Here is a 15,040-nt window from a genome sequence, read left to right on the forward strand (position 1 = left end):
ATAACAGCTCCAGGTTCTGAGTCTTTATTTCAGGCAATGGTAGTTTCCAAGGGAAGACTGGAGAAAAGATAGGCATTGCTGTCCACGCTGGGTAAATCATGACATCACGTGAGAGTACTCAGACCTGCTGCCCACTGAGGAGGGGGCTGCTCTCACCAATGGGGCAAGAACGGAAGACCCAGGGCAGACGTAGCCACTGGGTTCTGCCGGGTGGCAGCTGGGGAAGGGGGAGAGCTCGGCCCTGCTTTGTACGTCTTCTCCTGATATTGGGAGAAAAGCAGGGATACTGGTTAGTGGTAGTCAATGGCAACCTGTTTGTGCTTCTCCAGCCAAGAGGATGAATCATATCCCAGGTTTCCTTGGCCTTGATCCGGCTCCTTCCCCTCCTTCTCACCAACAGAGTTCATCCTCTCTTATTTCTGTGGTAACCTCTGTCCATTCCCCTCTCACCCTACAAGCTTCCCTGCTTTGAGGCCCTTGGCACCCCAGACCTAGGGATTTGCCCTTCATGCAGGTGGAGAACTCACTTCACCCAGCCTTCTCCACTCTTGATATTGTTCATAACAAAAATCATCAAGATCATCATTTATTGCACTCTTGCTTCAGAACCAGGTGCTTTACCCATTGTCCAGAATCCTGACAACAGCCTTACAAGGCAGGTATCAGTTTTCCTACCTTTCAGAGGCTCAGAAAGGTTAAGCTACTTCCCCAAGATCCCACCAGCAAGACTGCATGCAGCCTAGACCTGTTTAACTTCCAAATCTGGGCTCTTTCCTGGACACTATGCTTTCTTGAAGGGGGTGGTGGTTCCATCATGAGCGGTGGTGCTAAGGGATAAGGGGGTGTGAGCGGCATGGTGTGGCTCTCACCTATATACCAGAGATGCGAGCAGCAAAGCCATCAATACCAGCAAGATGCCCAAGAACAGGGGAGCCTGCCCGAAGCCTGCTTCTTGACCTACAGGCAGAATCCCAGACATAGCTATAGTCAGCATCTGCTTCCTGTCACATATCCTCTACCACTCCCCTTCTTCATCCTACCTCTTGTCCAAGTACCTACCAGGCATGACAAGCTGGGTGCTGACCATTGCCAGGCTGTCGGCATCAGCCAAAGACACATTGAGGCAGTAGGTCCCCGAGCCGCCCTTCAGTACCTGGTGCAGAACCAGCTGGCAGTCTGGGCTGGGTGGCACAGGCTGACACAGCCGCTGGGCAGGGGGCTGGCACCCTGGCGATGAGATGTCTATGCAGGCCTCCTTGGGTAGCCTGGGAGAGATGTCAGCTTATGTCAGGGAGTCTGGGAAGGAACAGTAGACACCAGAGAGCAGGGCAGCAGTCAACCCGAGAGTTCTCGGGGCAATCAGTGGGACACTCACCCGCCTTGGCAAGACACAGTCAGCTCAAATGCATCTCCTTCACTGGATGGCACAGCCTGCAGGATCTCAGCACTCTCAATACCCTCTGCAAAGGTGCAAGGTTTTAAGTCTGGGACTCCTCTACCAGTCCTCCCTAAAGGCCCACGGACAGGAGGGTCCTCGGGCTACCTCCCCGATCCCATCCTCATGCCTTCAAACGAAAACCCTGGGATTTGGGTATTCTTGTTCAGGTGGGTAACTCCTTCCAGGGTGTGCTTCCACTGGGCAGCCCTAAGCCGCACACGCCTTCCCTCCACCAGCTCCCAAAGTAGGCAAGACTCACGGACAATGTCCAGGGTGAGGGAAAAGGAGCCATATCGATACAGAACACAATCCAGGGGGACTTGTCGCTTCACCAGGATTAAGGTGGCTGTGTCATCCAGCAGGGGGCTCTGGGAGCCTGGCAGGAGAGGATTGAAGAGGCAAAGTCATGAGACAAATGACACCTGGAAACAGGCCAAGCAGGCATTTTTCCAGGTAGAGCCAGAGCTACTGGATCCAGGCTTGGAATCAGGCAAGAGCTGGGAAATCTCATTTTATAGATAAGGAAACTGAGGCCCAGAAGGAGAAATGACTGCCCCAGAGTCACACTTAGGGGTAGAGCTGGAGTTTTAAAAATCCCAAATGTTTATCACACCCCACACTGTGCCAGGTCCTGGGTTAGACACTTGATGTATGTTAACTCATTATAGTGTCACTATCTTATTCCTCCCTTTTCAGTGTTTCTACCACAATTCCAGGTAAACCTACTTTGGGATGGGAATCCAGAGGTGGGAAATGGTGTTAGAAACTGGGAAAGATTTCTATGCATTTACACTTAATCAGAAAATGAGATATAAGTATTATGTAAATGATCACAGACTGCTCCCTGACCTTCACTTTAGGGAACAGGTCTTTTCAGAGACATAGGAGCAACAAGCTCTCTCCCCATGGCCTAGGAGAAGACCCTGGTTTCCTGAACTCTGGATCTCTTCCATACCGTTAAGGGGAACTTGGGGGGCTTTAAAACCAGTGCAGACTCTGAAGGGACTCCACTGGTAAGCTAAGGATTGGGTAACATCTGGATCCAGAATAAGTCTTTCAGGTCTTTAGAGCTGTGACAAATGCCCCCACCTCAATGAACCTCATTCATTCTGGCCCTCTTACCTGTAATACCTTCTGTAGACAAGAATGGGCTGGCATCTGGACTGTCAGGCTCAGGGGTGGGTACCTCTCCAGCTGTGGTCTCCACCAGCTCTGTAGTTGTTACCTGTGCAACTGTGGTTCCAGAGGGTTCTGCAGTTGACACTTCAGGTGTCGTACCTATGGCCTCTGCAGTTGGCATCTCTGCAGGTGTGGTACTTATGACTTCTGAGGCTAGTACCTGCTCAGCTGTGGTACCTGTGCCCTCTGCAGTTGGTATTTGCACAGCTGTGGTTCCAGAGGGCTCTGCAGTTGGCACTTGAGCAGGTGTAGTGCCCACGACTTCTGCAGTAGGCACTTGGCCAGCTGTGGTACCTGTGCCCTCTGCAGTTGGTACTTGCACAGCTGTGGTTCCAGAGGGCTCTGCAGTTGGCACCTGAGCAGGTGTAGTGCCCACGACTTCTGCAGTAGGCACTTGGCCAGCTGTGGTACCTGTGCCCTCTGCAGTTGGTACTTGCACAGCTGTGGTTCCAGAGGGCTCTGCAGTTGGCACCTGAGCAGGTGTAGTGCCCACGATTTCTGCAGTTGGCACATGCCCAGCTGTGGTGCCTGGAACTGGGGAGGAGCCACAGGAAGTGAGAGGAATGGCAGCCTGTAGCACCACCTGTGCAGTGACTGGGCCAGACTCTAGGTAAGTGTGAGTGACCACAAGTGCCCGAGAGATCAGGGTCCCAGTACTGTCTCCAAAGTCCCAGGTGTAGGAGAGGTCAGCCCCAGCCAAATAGCCACTGGGGTCGTGGAGCCGGAGGGCAAAGGTCAGAGGTTGCTTTCTCAGGAAGTGATTGTTCATTCCATCCAAGGCCTGCAGCTGAGACACGCTCACAGAGAAGGGCACCTGGTCTGAGATTGGAGCCAGAAAAGGTGAGAACCAGGTCTGGGCCACAGCTTCTTCTTCACAGCCACATCCTCTAACCCCAAGCTGCCTGGCCCTTCACTGGCTCCAAGCCCCACATTCCTCTGCCCATGTCTTCCTGGCTCTGCCCCATAAGGTGCCCCTACACACCATTTCCTCTTTCCCCTTTCCTGCCCAGCCAAGCTTCCCCACCTCCTCCTGCCCTGAGACTGGTCTTGTCCCTTCCTAAGTCCTTACCAGTAATGGTGAAGGCTGAGCGGGAGTGAGCGAGGGATACGTAGCTCTGGGACCCCCGGCGGTGGTAGACAGTCACTTCCATGATGTGTGTGCCCAGCACTGCCTTGCCTGTCCCAATGCTCAGTCCAGACACTGGGCCCCCGAGAACTTGCCAGTACTGGCCTGAGGTTTTCGGAAAGAAGAGTAGAGAAGGGGGTTACTGGTCAAAGGGGACTGGGGAAGGGTTAGAGACAGGGCACCAGAGAAGGAAGGTAAGGAGATATATTGAGAGGATGGTTATTTCAGAGGGTGTTTGGAAGTTTGTATATGAGGGCAGGAAAGGAGTCCTAACGAGGGGTTCCATGGGATGGGACTGTAATTGGAGAAGGGTTCCCAGAAAGAAGTATAATAGAGTTAGCTAGGTGCTGTGGAAGAAGACGGAGTCATGGGGAGGTGAAGATTAGGGAAACTCACAGAGTTTAGGGGTGGGACCAAAAGAAAAGGGATCAGGTAGGAAGAGATGAATCCAAGTGTGGGTGACAGGCCAGAGAAGGGAGTCTCTCACCCCAGGTCTTCCAGACATAAACAAAGCTTCTTCTCTGAGGTGAAGGGCCAGACGGACAGGCCCTCCCATCGGGGAAGATGCAGGTATCATCAGGTTCTTGGGGATACACTGGCTGTCCTCCCCACACCTGGCTCCCTGAAAGGAAGATACAAAGTCACCCGCAAACCCTGGCTTTCCTTATCATACACCAAAACCTTTAACATGGCTCCCAGAGCAGGGCTCTGAGAATACTCCCTAGCTACAAAATATATTCTCCTTGATATAACCCACTGTGGGTGGTAGTGGGGAGAATGGAAACTATAATTAAAGATTCCTTTGTAGGGACTTCTCTGGTGGTCCAGTGGTTAAAAGACTCCACTTTTCCAATGCAGGGGGCATGGGTTCAATCCCTGGTCAGGGAACTAAGATCCTCCATGTTGAGCGGCCAAAAAAAAAAAAAAAAAAAAGATACCTATGTAAGTATAATACATAGAGATTGGAGAGAAAGAGATTGGAAATGTATCAAAATGTTTAGAAAGATTTGCTCTGGCTAGTGGGATAAAAGTAAAAATAACAGCACCAGCTAACATCTATTGAGCCTTTACTGTAGGCTAGGGCAGGCATTATGCTAAATTCTTTATATATTATCACATTTTAATCCTTACAACAACCTTTTAAAGTAGTATCATCCCTATTCTACAGATTAAGGGAATGGAAGCACAAAACAATTAAGTGACTTGCCCAGGGTCACATACTGGTAACAGGTTTAAATCCAAGTCTGTCCAACTTCTAAATCCACTGGGTCTTCTGTCCCCCATTTTGGGGACTACAATTTTTTTTTTTCTTTGTGCTTTATCTGTGTTTTCTAATCTAAGTACATATATAATTTGTTTAAAAAAAAGAAGAAGAAGGAGAAAGGGCATGAGCTGAGCCCTGGGAACGAGGCCTGGAGTAGAGTGGTACCCACCGTTAATGATGGTGTTGTTGGCCCAGATGACCTGCCCATCTGACAGCACCTTTTGGCTTTCAGGGAAGTGCAGGGCAATAGAGAAGGAGGCGTTTGCCCCACGCAGTGTAGGCCCATCATTGCTGACCTTCAGAGATACCTGGCCACCTGGAAAGGGCAGCTGCGTTAGCTGGGACTCCTTGGCTTCCCCTCCCCATATGCCTTTTCCCTTTCTGTCTTCTCAACCGACATTCAACCCAATCCTTGCTCCTCTCCTCTCCCCACCCCATTCCCACCATACCCTCCCCAGAAATTGCCAAGTTCCTACCTCTCCAGCAGTGAGGCCCCTGGCTTTCTGTCCACTCTGGATATAGCTGCCTGTTCCATGCTTTAGTTCTGAGCTGCCTTGAGACACCAAGCCAGTCCCGGTCTCTGGGTCCTAAAAGGAAGGTATAATGAGGACCCTCAGGTCATCACTCCCTTCTCAGGGGACCACAGTGTCCCATGTCACATCACTCATTCTCACATTCAAAGTGCATTTTAATTTACCCAATACCCACCATGTACCAGGCACTGTGCTAGGTGCAAAGAACTTAAGAAATGAAAAAGAAATGGTCCTAAAGAGATTCAGGTTAAAGTAGATGAAACAGACATATGCATAAATTACTATAATTCAAGGCACTGCTTAATATGAGCCATAATAAACATGCACGATGTACAACAAAATGACAGAATAAACAGATTAATTCCACTCTGGTAGACTGGGAAGGATCCAATGAGGAGTTGACCTGTGGCATAAAGCATTCTAGGCAGAAGGCCCAGCATGAGCAGATGCATGGAGGCATGGAAGCACATGGCATGATAGGGGACCACTAGCAATGTGGTTGAGGTACACCGTGAGAGATGAGGCCAAGAAGATGGGGTGGGGGCTTTGAGTGCCAGGCGAAGGAGTTTGGCCTTTATCTTGTAGGCAAGACCACCTCAGATGATTTTTGTTTGTTGTATTGAGATATAATTCAAATACCATAAAATTTACCCTTCAAAACTTTTGGAATATGATCAGATTTGTGTTTTAGAAGGATCACTTCAGCAAGCAGTGAGGAGGATGGACCAGAGGCAGGTAGAAATTGGGAGTGGGGACAAACAAAATTATTATAACTGACCAAAAGAGAGGTCTGAAAGAAAAGGATATGATGGCTCTCCACATGCCTCACCCAGATCCAACAACTATCAACATTTTGCCACATTTGCTTTATCGATCCTTTGTTGTTGGTTTGTTTTTTGGTTAAAGCATTTAATTTTCTCTTTTACAGTATTCATTTTTAATGCTGTACTTTTCTTTCTTTCTTTCTTTCTTTCTTTTTTTGCGGTACGCGGGCTTCTCACCCTTGTGGCCTCTCCCGTTGCGGAGCACAGACTCCGGACGCGCAGGCTCAGCAGCCATGGCTCACAGGCCCAGCCGCACCGCGGCATGTGGGATCTTTCCGGACTGGGGCACGAAACCGTGTCCCCTGCGTCGGCAGGCGGACTCTCAACCACCGCGCCACCAGGGAAGCCCTCTTTCTTTCTTCCTTTCTTCCTTTCTTTCTTTCCTTTCTTTCTTTCCTTCCTTTCTTCCTTTCTTCCTTCCTTCCTTCCTTCCTTTATTTTTTTTGGCTGTGTCAGGTCTTAGTTGCAGCATGTGGGATCTTTTGTTGCAGCGTGCGGGCTTCTCTCTAGTTGTGGTGTGTGGGTTTTCTCTCTCTAGTTGTGGTGCGTGGGCTCCAGGATGCGGGGGCTCCAGAGCGCATGGGCTCTGTAGTTTGTGGCATGCGGACTCTCTCCTTGAGGCGCGCGAGCTCAGTAGTTGTGGTGTGCAGGTTTAGTTCCCCCGCGGCATGTGGGATCTTAATTCCCCGACCAGGGATCTAACCCGTGACCCCTGCATTGGAAGGTGGATTCTTTACCACTGGACCACCAGGAAAGTCCCTGGCTAAAGCATTCACAAGCAAATCCCAGACATAATGTTATTTAAAACCGTACAAATTCAGTATGTATCTGTAAAGAAGAAATATTTTCTTGAATAAACACAATGCTAGTTCACACTAGACAAAATTATTGAAACCAGTCCGTACAAAATTTCATGAATATCTAAAAATGTCTTCTTATGATTTTAAAAATCAGAATCCAAAAAGTAAGCACAATATTTTAAGAGCCTCAGGTGGACACGTATGAACAGAATGTTTCCAGAGTACAATAAGGAGTGCAGTAAAAGAAAAAGACTTGAAACTGCACCATGAATGAGGGAAGTCAGATCAAGGAGAACTTCCTAGAAGTCTGTGAGACCAGGGATCTAGAGAAAGGGGGGCACTGGAATATGATGCAGATATTTCAGCACAGCAGAGACTATCCTCACTCCACTTCTAATATGAATAACCAGAAACCTGGTTGATTCTGCTGGGGGAGGATCTGGAATCATCCCACTGAGCATCCCACCATGAGAGCGAGAGAATTATAAGATGCCCCATTCTTTCTCCACTCCCAACCCTCCCTCCTCAGAGCAGCACGGGACATTCCAGACCCTCTCACCACCCCCACCCCCCCTTGCTCCTGTCACGAGGCCCCAATCCCCCAGAGCTCTTTCATGTGATGCTCAGCTGAGACCCCTCTGCCTGTCTCTCCCAGCCCCAGAACAAAAGCCTGGGCTGTGATCGTCTATGCCCATCCCAAAGAGGGGATGTGGTGCCTCTTTACCCTCTATCCAATACATTCTCTTGCTCCTCACTTTAAATACCCTATCCCAAGTGCCTGAGACATTGCCTAAAAGAGTCTCCCACTCATTTTACTCCCTTGGAGCCCCCGCTCCAGCTCACTGCCCAGGGGGTCTCAGAATTAGGGCCACCAAGACCCACTATTCTCTTGCCCTTCCAAGCAAATGGAGTTATTTTCAGGCTGAGTCCCAAATCTTCATGTGGGGAGGGAGCTCAGTTGCCCATGTCCTCACTAAATCAAATGGGTGGGAGATGCCAGAAGCATTGCTGGTTATCTCCCATTAGGGAAGGGAAAACCAGAGCAAGTGTGCAACCCCAAATTCACACTTGCTCATGTCCACACACCCCACACTCACCTTCTGTGGCCCCCACAGCCAGAAGAGCACCCATCACAGCCACATGGAGAAGGCATTTTCTCAGCACCAGATCCATCCTGTTCTTTCCAGCAACCAAAGGCGCTAGGGCGTAGGACAAGCCCCTATATAAGAAACGGATGCTCATTTGCATAGCCCTTCCTCCTCTCCCTGCAGGGGAGGCCTGGGAGGAGCAGGAGGACCTGAGAAAGGCAGAACTGAGGAGGGATCCTGGTCCCTGGACATCCCGCTACTCAGTGACAGTTTCTGGTTTCACAGGGTCACGCTCATCTTAAAGCACTCCAACCCCCCGTGGAAAGAACTGACTGAAGGGCAGCTACAAAACAAAACACGTACCGGACACACACGATTCATCATGGGAGAGTGGATCAATTTATTGTGAGTCAAACCAGGAACCTCTCAAAAAGACTGTAGAAGTAGTGACCCTGTATCCAAAATCAAAGAGAGACAGTATCGGGGTAGGCTGAGAGACGGAGGCAACGACTCCTCCGAGGCCCGGGAGACCCTTACAATGAGATTCCCAGCTTCCTGCTTTCAGAGGAGGCTCCCTGGACCAGGTGGCATTCAATCTTAGGTCAATACACATTTTCCTAGGGGTGATGAAAACGGCGAATTAGAGATCAGGAAATCCCTATAGACTCAGGACACAGGTAGGAAACTCGATCCCAAATCAGATACTTGGAAAAAGGTGTTCAGCCTCCCCACCTACGTTGAAACTTGTCTTAATGCCCCTCGGAACCAAACTTGCGCGGGTCGGGGTCGTTTGCAGAGAGGGACGCAGGGCTGGCCCCTCCCGCTCTGACGTTGACCAATAGGAAGATCTGAGGGCGGAGCCAGGGAAACGCGGGAAGGAGGGGCGGGGCTTCTGGTGGCGGTAGGGAACTGGGGGAAGGCGGTAACATTGTTTCAAGTTGGACAAATTGACAAGAGCGAGAGATACACTGCGTTCCATCCCGACCTGGGGCCACGGTACTGGGCCCTGTTTCCCCTCCTCGGCCCCCGAGAGCTGGGTGCCGCTTTCTGCAGGGTTCCCAGGCCCCCGCTCCAGGGCCGGGCTGACCCGACTCGCTAGCGCTTCATGGAGAACTTCCAAAAAGTGGAAAAGATCGGAGAGGGCACGTACGGAGTTGTGTACAAAGCCAAAAACAAGGTGACGGGAGAAGTGGTGGCGCTTAAAAAAATCCGCCTGGACACGTGAGTGGCCTCTGTACCCGGGACTCCTTACTCGGGAGCTCCTTGAGTGCCCCCTACCCCCACCCCAACCGGCGGTGGCCATCCAGGGACCGGAAGGTAGCAGGGAGGGACTTCTTTTGAAGTGGAGAGGTGGGTTGAAGGACGAGTAGAGGGTTTCCCGGGGGAGACTATAGGGTAGTGTAGAATCCATGGGAAATTTCCTCCCTAAAGGCGGGTGATGCCCCTAAATGTACAGTCAGAAAGACTCAGGAAGAGGAAGGAGGCCTCTGAGATGGGGGTTCCAGGACTCCCTGTGGAGCTGGGTTTTGCAGTAAGCTGTAAAGAGCACCTTTTTGAATGACGAGCCCTCCTCGCTGCCCCAACCCCACCCCCATCTTAGAATTCTCTCCCCCTTTCAAAAGAATGGCAGTTGAACCTCACTGGCCCCTCTAGAGAGGCTGGGTGCTGCTACTCCCGCCCCCCCTTTTTTTTTTTACCTGTTACCTTCTTCACCTTCACCAGGAGGCTTTGCTAACCTAACCCTGGGCAAAGAAGAAATAATGACCTTAATGTGTCCAAAAGCCAGTCCTGTCCATCCATGAATTAACCCCTGAAGCACCCCTTCTCTTCTCTCACTTTCCTAGGGGATGCTGGGGTGGTGTCTCTGTGGGGAGGCAGGGGGTGGGGTAGAATCACTGGGCTGGGAGAAAAGGAATATTTGTAACCACATTCCCATCTCTGCTCTCCCAACTTCTCCAAGTGAGACGGAGGGTGTACCCAGTACTGCCATACGAGAGATCTCTCTGCTAAAGGAGCTTAACCACCCTAATATTGTCAAGTAAGTATGTATCTGGGAGGTGCTCTGACAGTAAAGGAGGATGCCTTCTGTTTGTGTTGTCTGGGCATTTCTCTCCCTCACCTCTATCCCTGGACCTCCCTTCCCTAGGCTGCTGGATGTCATTCATACAGAAAACAAACTCTACCTGGTTTTTGAGTTTCTGCACCAGGATCTCAAGAAATTCATGGATGCCTCTGCTCTCACTGGCATTCCTCTTCCCCTCATAAAGGTAATCCTTCACATCAACTCCTCCCAACATGGGCATGTCTTGGGGGGACTGAAGGCAGGCAATCCAGACTGAGTGTTGATTTGTGATCTTAGCTTCCTTCCCAGCCCTCATCCCCCTACACACACACACACACACAATCACACACACACAATCACACATACCTTTTTTGTGGCTCCTTCACTGCTCATTATACTTATTAACCCTAAGGCTGGGCAGGAGAATCAAAGAAGTTGAAACTCTAGTGAGTCAGCTTAGCAGCTCAGGTGGAAGGTGAGATGAAACTCAGATAAATGGGACTGGAGGGCACTTGGTAGACCCCTCCAAAAAGCCTTTCCACCTGCTTGGTGGGAGAAATAGCCAGTGAGTCTCTATTGTCTGTTTTTCTGGGTTCTTTACTCCCAGAGCTACTTTCCATCTATCAACAAACGTTTATCCAACACACATTTATTGAACACCTTCAATGTGCTGAACACAGGATATGGAAAAGAAATGCAAAACTGAATAAAACCTGATCCTTATCCTCACTGGGATTACAGTCCAATCAGGGAAATGGCTTGTAAACATGGAATTATTATCTAACTAGTGAAGGCTTTAGTAGAACTATGGAGGCACAGAGGAGACCCTAATGTTCTCACGGTGATGGAAAAACACATTCTTTTCTCTCCCCTTGTCAGAGCTATCTGTTCCAGCTGCTCCAGGGCCTAGCTTTCTGCCATTCTCATCGGGTCCTGCACCGAGACCTCAAACCTCAGAATCTGCTTATCAACGCAGAGGGGGCCATCAAGCTAGCAGACTTTGGACTAGCCAGAGCCTTTGGAGTCCCTGTTCGTACTTACACCCACGAGGTGAGTCCCTCTCTGCATGTCTTCTCTGAACTTCCTGGGAGGTGTTAACAGGGACATTCACAACGTTTTTAGTAACTATCTGGCCAGCAGTTTCTCTCTCACTAGATGGAAAGTATCTCTGACACCCTAAGAGGTCTTAGAGTATACACGGAGTTCACATTTTGATAGATAACAAGCCAGGAGAGCTGGATGGCACACCATTAAAATTATGACCGATTGCCTCAAGTTTTCCAAGAAGGTTGCAAATTGGGGGTTCAGAAAATATGGTCCCCAGAACCATGGACTAGGCTAACTCTGGGCTAAGAAGTTGTACCCAGTTATTTTACTTAGGGGAAATCAGAGGGAAGGGAAGGATGGAGGGAAAGAAGTTGCTTGTTAAGAAGCTGAGTTAGCAGAGTAGTCCTGAGGAAGTGAGATGTGGGAATCTCCATGCCCCATACACCACCCCTCCCCTTCCTACGCTTGTCCTCAGGTGGTGACTCTGTGGTACCGAGCACCTGAAATCCTTCTGGGCTGCAAATACTACTCCACAGCTGTGGACATCTGGAGCCTGGGCTGCATCTTTGCTGAGATGGTACGGAGGCATGCCCGAGTTCTACCCAGCCCCCTCCTCCCCACATTCAAGAACAACAGAACTGTTTCTTGGCCTAGACCCATGGCCCTTCTCTTATCACAGGGTCCTTCCTCTAGAGTAGCACAAAGTGGGTGGTGGGGAAAGGATAGGACTGTCATCCCTGATGTCAACCACAATGTTAGGATATCCTCAAACAGCTTTAGCATGCAGTATACATATCTTATCTCTGAATTGAGCTAAATCATTTCTGCAACTGTTTTAGCTTTAGCCTGCATATACTTGGGAAAATGAGTTCCATTTAGTGTCCCCTTCATTTGGCCTGTAGACCTTATTGTAGGGCACCAGGAATGTGGTGAGGTCAACTGTGTTCACCTTACCCACACCTTTTATTTAAACTGCAGACTTACATCACATCCCCCCTCAACCTCTGGCTTTTCAGATTGGAGGATCCCTGAGGCCCAGTCTTATAAGGGAGCTCTCATCCCCTTTAATACAACAGTGGAGTGAGCTAAGTTTCCAAATCAAAGCAGCAGTATGTTTTATGGTCCCTTATCTGGGTTGTAACTGGGGGCATGGAGACCATTAGCCCATATATATAATGTGCATTTATCCCCCAGTGCATTACTTTACAATTGCCCATATTCATCTCTCAATTCATCAAAAAATATTTGTTAAGCACCTAGTGTGTACCCAGCACCACGCTAGGTGCTGTGGGGAACACAGAAGAAATGGAAGACACAGTCTCTGCCCGCTGTGCTCCTATCTAGAAGTGTCTGCACCACAAGGAGGGGGGATGACCGCAGTGTCTACCCCACACCCCGTGAGTGGCTTGGGATCCCTTTGCTACATGTCAGTGGCACCCCAGACATTCACCCCCTCCCAGCCCCACCCAGCCTTGGGGATCTGCAAAGCCATGGTTGGGGGAAGGAAGGAGGGGGCGAGGAGACAGATGAAGGGACTTCATTGTCTCAGGCTCTGTTTGACTGACCCCATGAAAGGCCCTGGGGAGGGAGTCATGGGGCCCTGCTGACCTTCCACTGCCTGTGGGAACCTCCATTATCCAGTGGGCAGTTTTGACTGACGTCAATGTGGGTCTTGGCTTTTCCTCTTTCCCCATTTTCAGGTGACCCGGCGGGCCCTATTCCCAGGAGATTCTGAGATCGACCAACTCTTCCGGATCTTTCGGACTCTGGGGACCCCAGATGAGGTGGTTTGGCCAGGAGTTACTTCTATGCCTGATTATAAGCCAAGTTTCCCCAAGTGGGCCAGGCAAGATTTTAGCAAAGTTGTGCCCCCCCTGGATGAAGATGGACGGAGCTTGTTATCGGTGAGAGTGGGGAGTGGGCACCCATTTCCTCTCATTCACTCCCCCAGGGCAGGGTTTTTCCAGGATGAAGGAAGAATGAGGCCCTGGACTCCTGGTCTTAGCATTTCCCTAGCCCCTGCTTCCCTCTCGCTGTTGTGCACCCATTAGATACAGGAAGGAGGGAAATGGGAACTCTGCCTTGGGTGAAAGGAATTGTTTCCCGATTTCTCAAAACACCTGCTGCCCATTTACTCCATTATCACATTACTGACGTCAGCATACATCTCTCCCTCCAGCAAATGCTGCACTACGACCCCAACAAGCGGATTTCAGCAAAGGCAGCTTTGGCTCACCCTTTCTTCCAGGATGTGACCAAGCCAGTACCTCACCTTCGACTCTGATGGCTTTCTCAAGCCCCTACTCCCAGTCTCACCCTCTCCTCCAGTGGGGGCATGATCTGGCTTGGTCCAGGGCTCTTAGCTCACTGATCTTGTCTGGCTGCCTTAGCACTCACCTGCCCCTCTTAGCCAGCCAGCTCTGGGGAGAGGGGGTGGAGGGGAGAAATAGGTGAAATGGAAAGGAAGCGTCAATATTACATGCACTTAATCTGCACCATGCTCTCCCCTTCCTCTTAGTCATTGCTTAGGAGGGCTGGTATTTAAAAAAAAAAAAGTTAAAAGACTGTTTCTCCTTCCTCCACATAGGGTTTGCCATCCCAGTCTCTGAAAGCCCCGCAATTATTATTTTCTGTGTTTCAGGTGACAGAGACCCCAAACCTCCCACAGCCCTGTGTAAGGCCAACTGATAGCAGGGGCACTAAGTTGGAACTTTTGAAAACCAAGCAAAACAAAAACATGGTGAGGGGTCTGTTTTAAAGAATTAGGTTAAAAAAATAGATCCAACCAGTTTATACCCTAGTTTTAGTGCTTCATCTCACCTAACAGTCTGGGAGACTCAAGACTCCCTGTCTCAGACTCCCAGTCTCTGCAGTCCTGGTGGGACTGCAGTAGAAATGATTGCTCCTAGTCTTCTTGCCTGTCCCTCCTACAGGCAAGGGGTCTCTGGGAGGCTCTGGGTCAGGGACTGTGCTTCACCGAGGCCTTATGAGGCAAGTGAAAGATGTTTGAATTTTTCTCTTCTTTTTAAGATTCTTAGTTCTTCAGGTGCTAGGTTCCATCTCCCTCTGAAGGCCAGCCCATAGGAGTGAAAGTTAAGGTTAAGACCTCATTTTGAGAATGCTGACACTTTTTTAGGGCTGTGCCTGAGTGGGGACATTGGGAAAAAAATATTTCTTTAAAAGAAGGATGAACAATTATATTTATATTTCAGGTTATAGCAGTTTTTTAAGTGGGAATCAGTGGGGATTTGTTGCCATGTGCACCTTGGGGTTTGTAACGCGAATGTTCAAAAAAAAAAGCTTTTTTTCTTTTTTATGATTTTGTCTCTCTTCTCCCACCTTTTGTCCTTGAGTGTTCTTGCTATTAACATTATTTGTAATTTAGTTTGTAATTGATTAAAAAAAAAGTTCCTGGTTTTATAGTTCATGTCTCTCCTCCTTTACTTTTGCATATTTACTGAAAGAATGGTGTGAGAGAGAATATGAATGTGTGCATGTGATAATAGGTTTCAGACCCCTTTTCTTAATCACTCTATGCAGGGCTACCCACCCCACTCCATTTCGACCTCTGCGATGCAATTGGGATAGTGCCACGGGTGGGTGAAGTGGGAATTATTGCCCCCATTTTACAGCTGAGGAAAGTGAAGCTTATGTATTTCCTACTTTACTTTCCCCTAAA

At 49.5% G+C, this 15,040-nt stretch overlaps 2 protein-coding genes across 4 annotated transcripts; one reads left to right on the forward strand and one right to left on the reverse strand.

The window, feature by feature from the left end:
* Positions 1–8: 8 nt before the first annotated feature.
* PMEL (premelanosome protein) lies at positions 9–9,040 on the reverse strand. The gene is made up of 13 exons (XM_067696905.1): positions 8,989–9,040; positions 8,616–8,704; positions 8,262–8,383; positions 5,484–5,594; positions 5,177–5,323; positions 4,231–4,365; positions 3,687–3,848; positions 2,561–3,436; positions 1,698–1,814; positions 1,376–1,460; positions 1,060–1,265; positions 870–957; positions 9–260 (listed from the first exon to the last, which is right to left on the reverse strand). The coding sequence occupies exons 3-13, from the start codon at positions 8,335–8,337 to the stop codon at positions 119–121; spliced, it is 2,145 nt and encodes a 714-aa protein (XP_067553006.1). The 5' UTR covers positions 8,338–8,383; positions 8,616–8,704; positions 8,989–9,040; the 3' UTR covers positions 9–118.
* Positions 3,332–14,783, forward strand: CDK2 (cyclin dependent kinase 2). 3 transcript variants are annotated; one of them, XM_067696906.1, is made up of 9 exons: positions 3,332–3,457; positions 8,538–9,473; positions 10,213–10,290; positions 10,399–10,519; positions 11,194–11,364; positions 11,837–11,938; positions 12,615–12,758; positions 13,062–13,265; positions 13,541–14,783. In XM_067696906.1, the coding sequence occupies exons 2-9, from the start codon at positions 9,358–9,360 to the stop codon at positions 13,643–13,645; spliced, it is 1,041 nt and encodes a 346-aa protein (XP_067553007.1). In that variant the 5' UTR covers positions 3,332–3,457; positions 8,538–9,357; the 3' UTR covers positions 13,646–14,783. The 3 variants fall into 3 exon arrangements, with proteins under 3 accessions (XP_067553007.1, XP_067553010.1, XP_067553008.1); XM_067696909.1 differs by lacking the exon at positions 12,615–12,758; XM_067696907.1 differs by lacking the exon at positions 3,332–3,457 and having other exon boundaries at positions 7,732–9,473.
* Positions 14,784–15,040: the final 257 nt, after the last annotated feature.

The sequence above is a fragment of the Pseudorca crassidens genome, chromosome 11 (assembly GCF_039906515.1).
Source record: "Pseudorca crassidens isolate mPseCra1 chromosome 11, mPseCra1.hap1, whole genome shotgun sequence".
NCBI classification, from domain to species: domain Eukaryota; kingdom Metazoa; phylum Chordata; class Mammalia; order Artiodactyla; family Delphinidae; genus Pseudorca; species Pseudorca crassidens.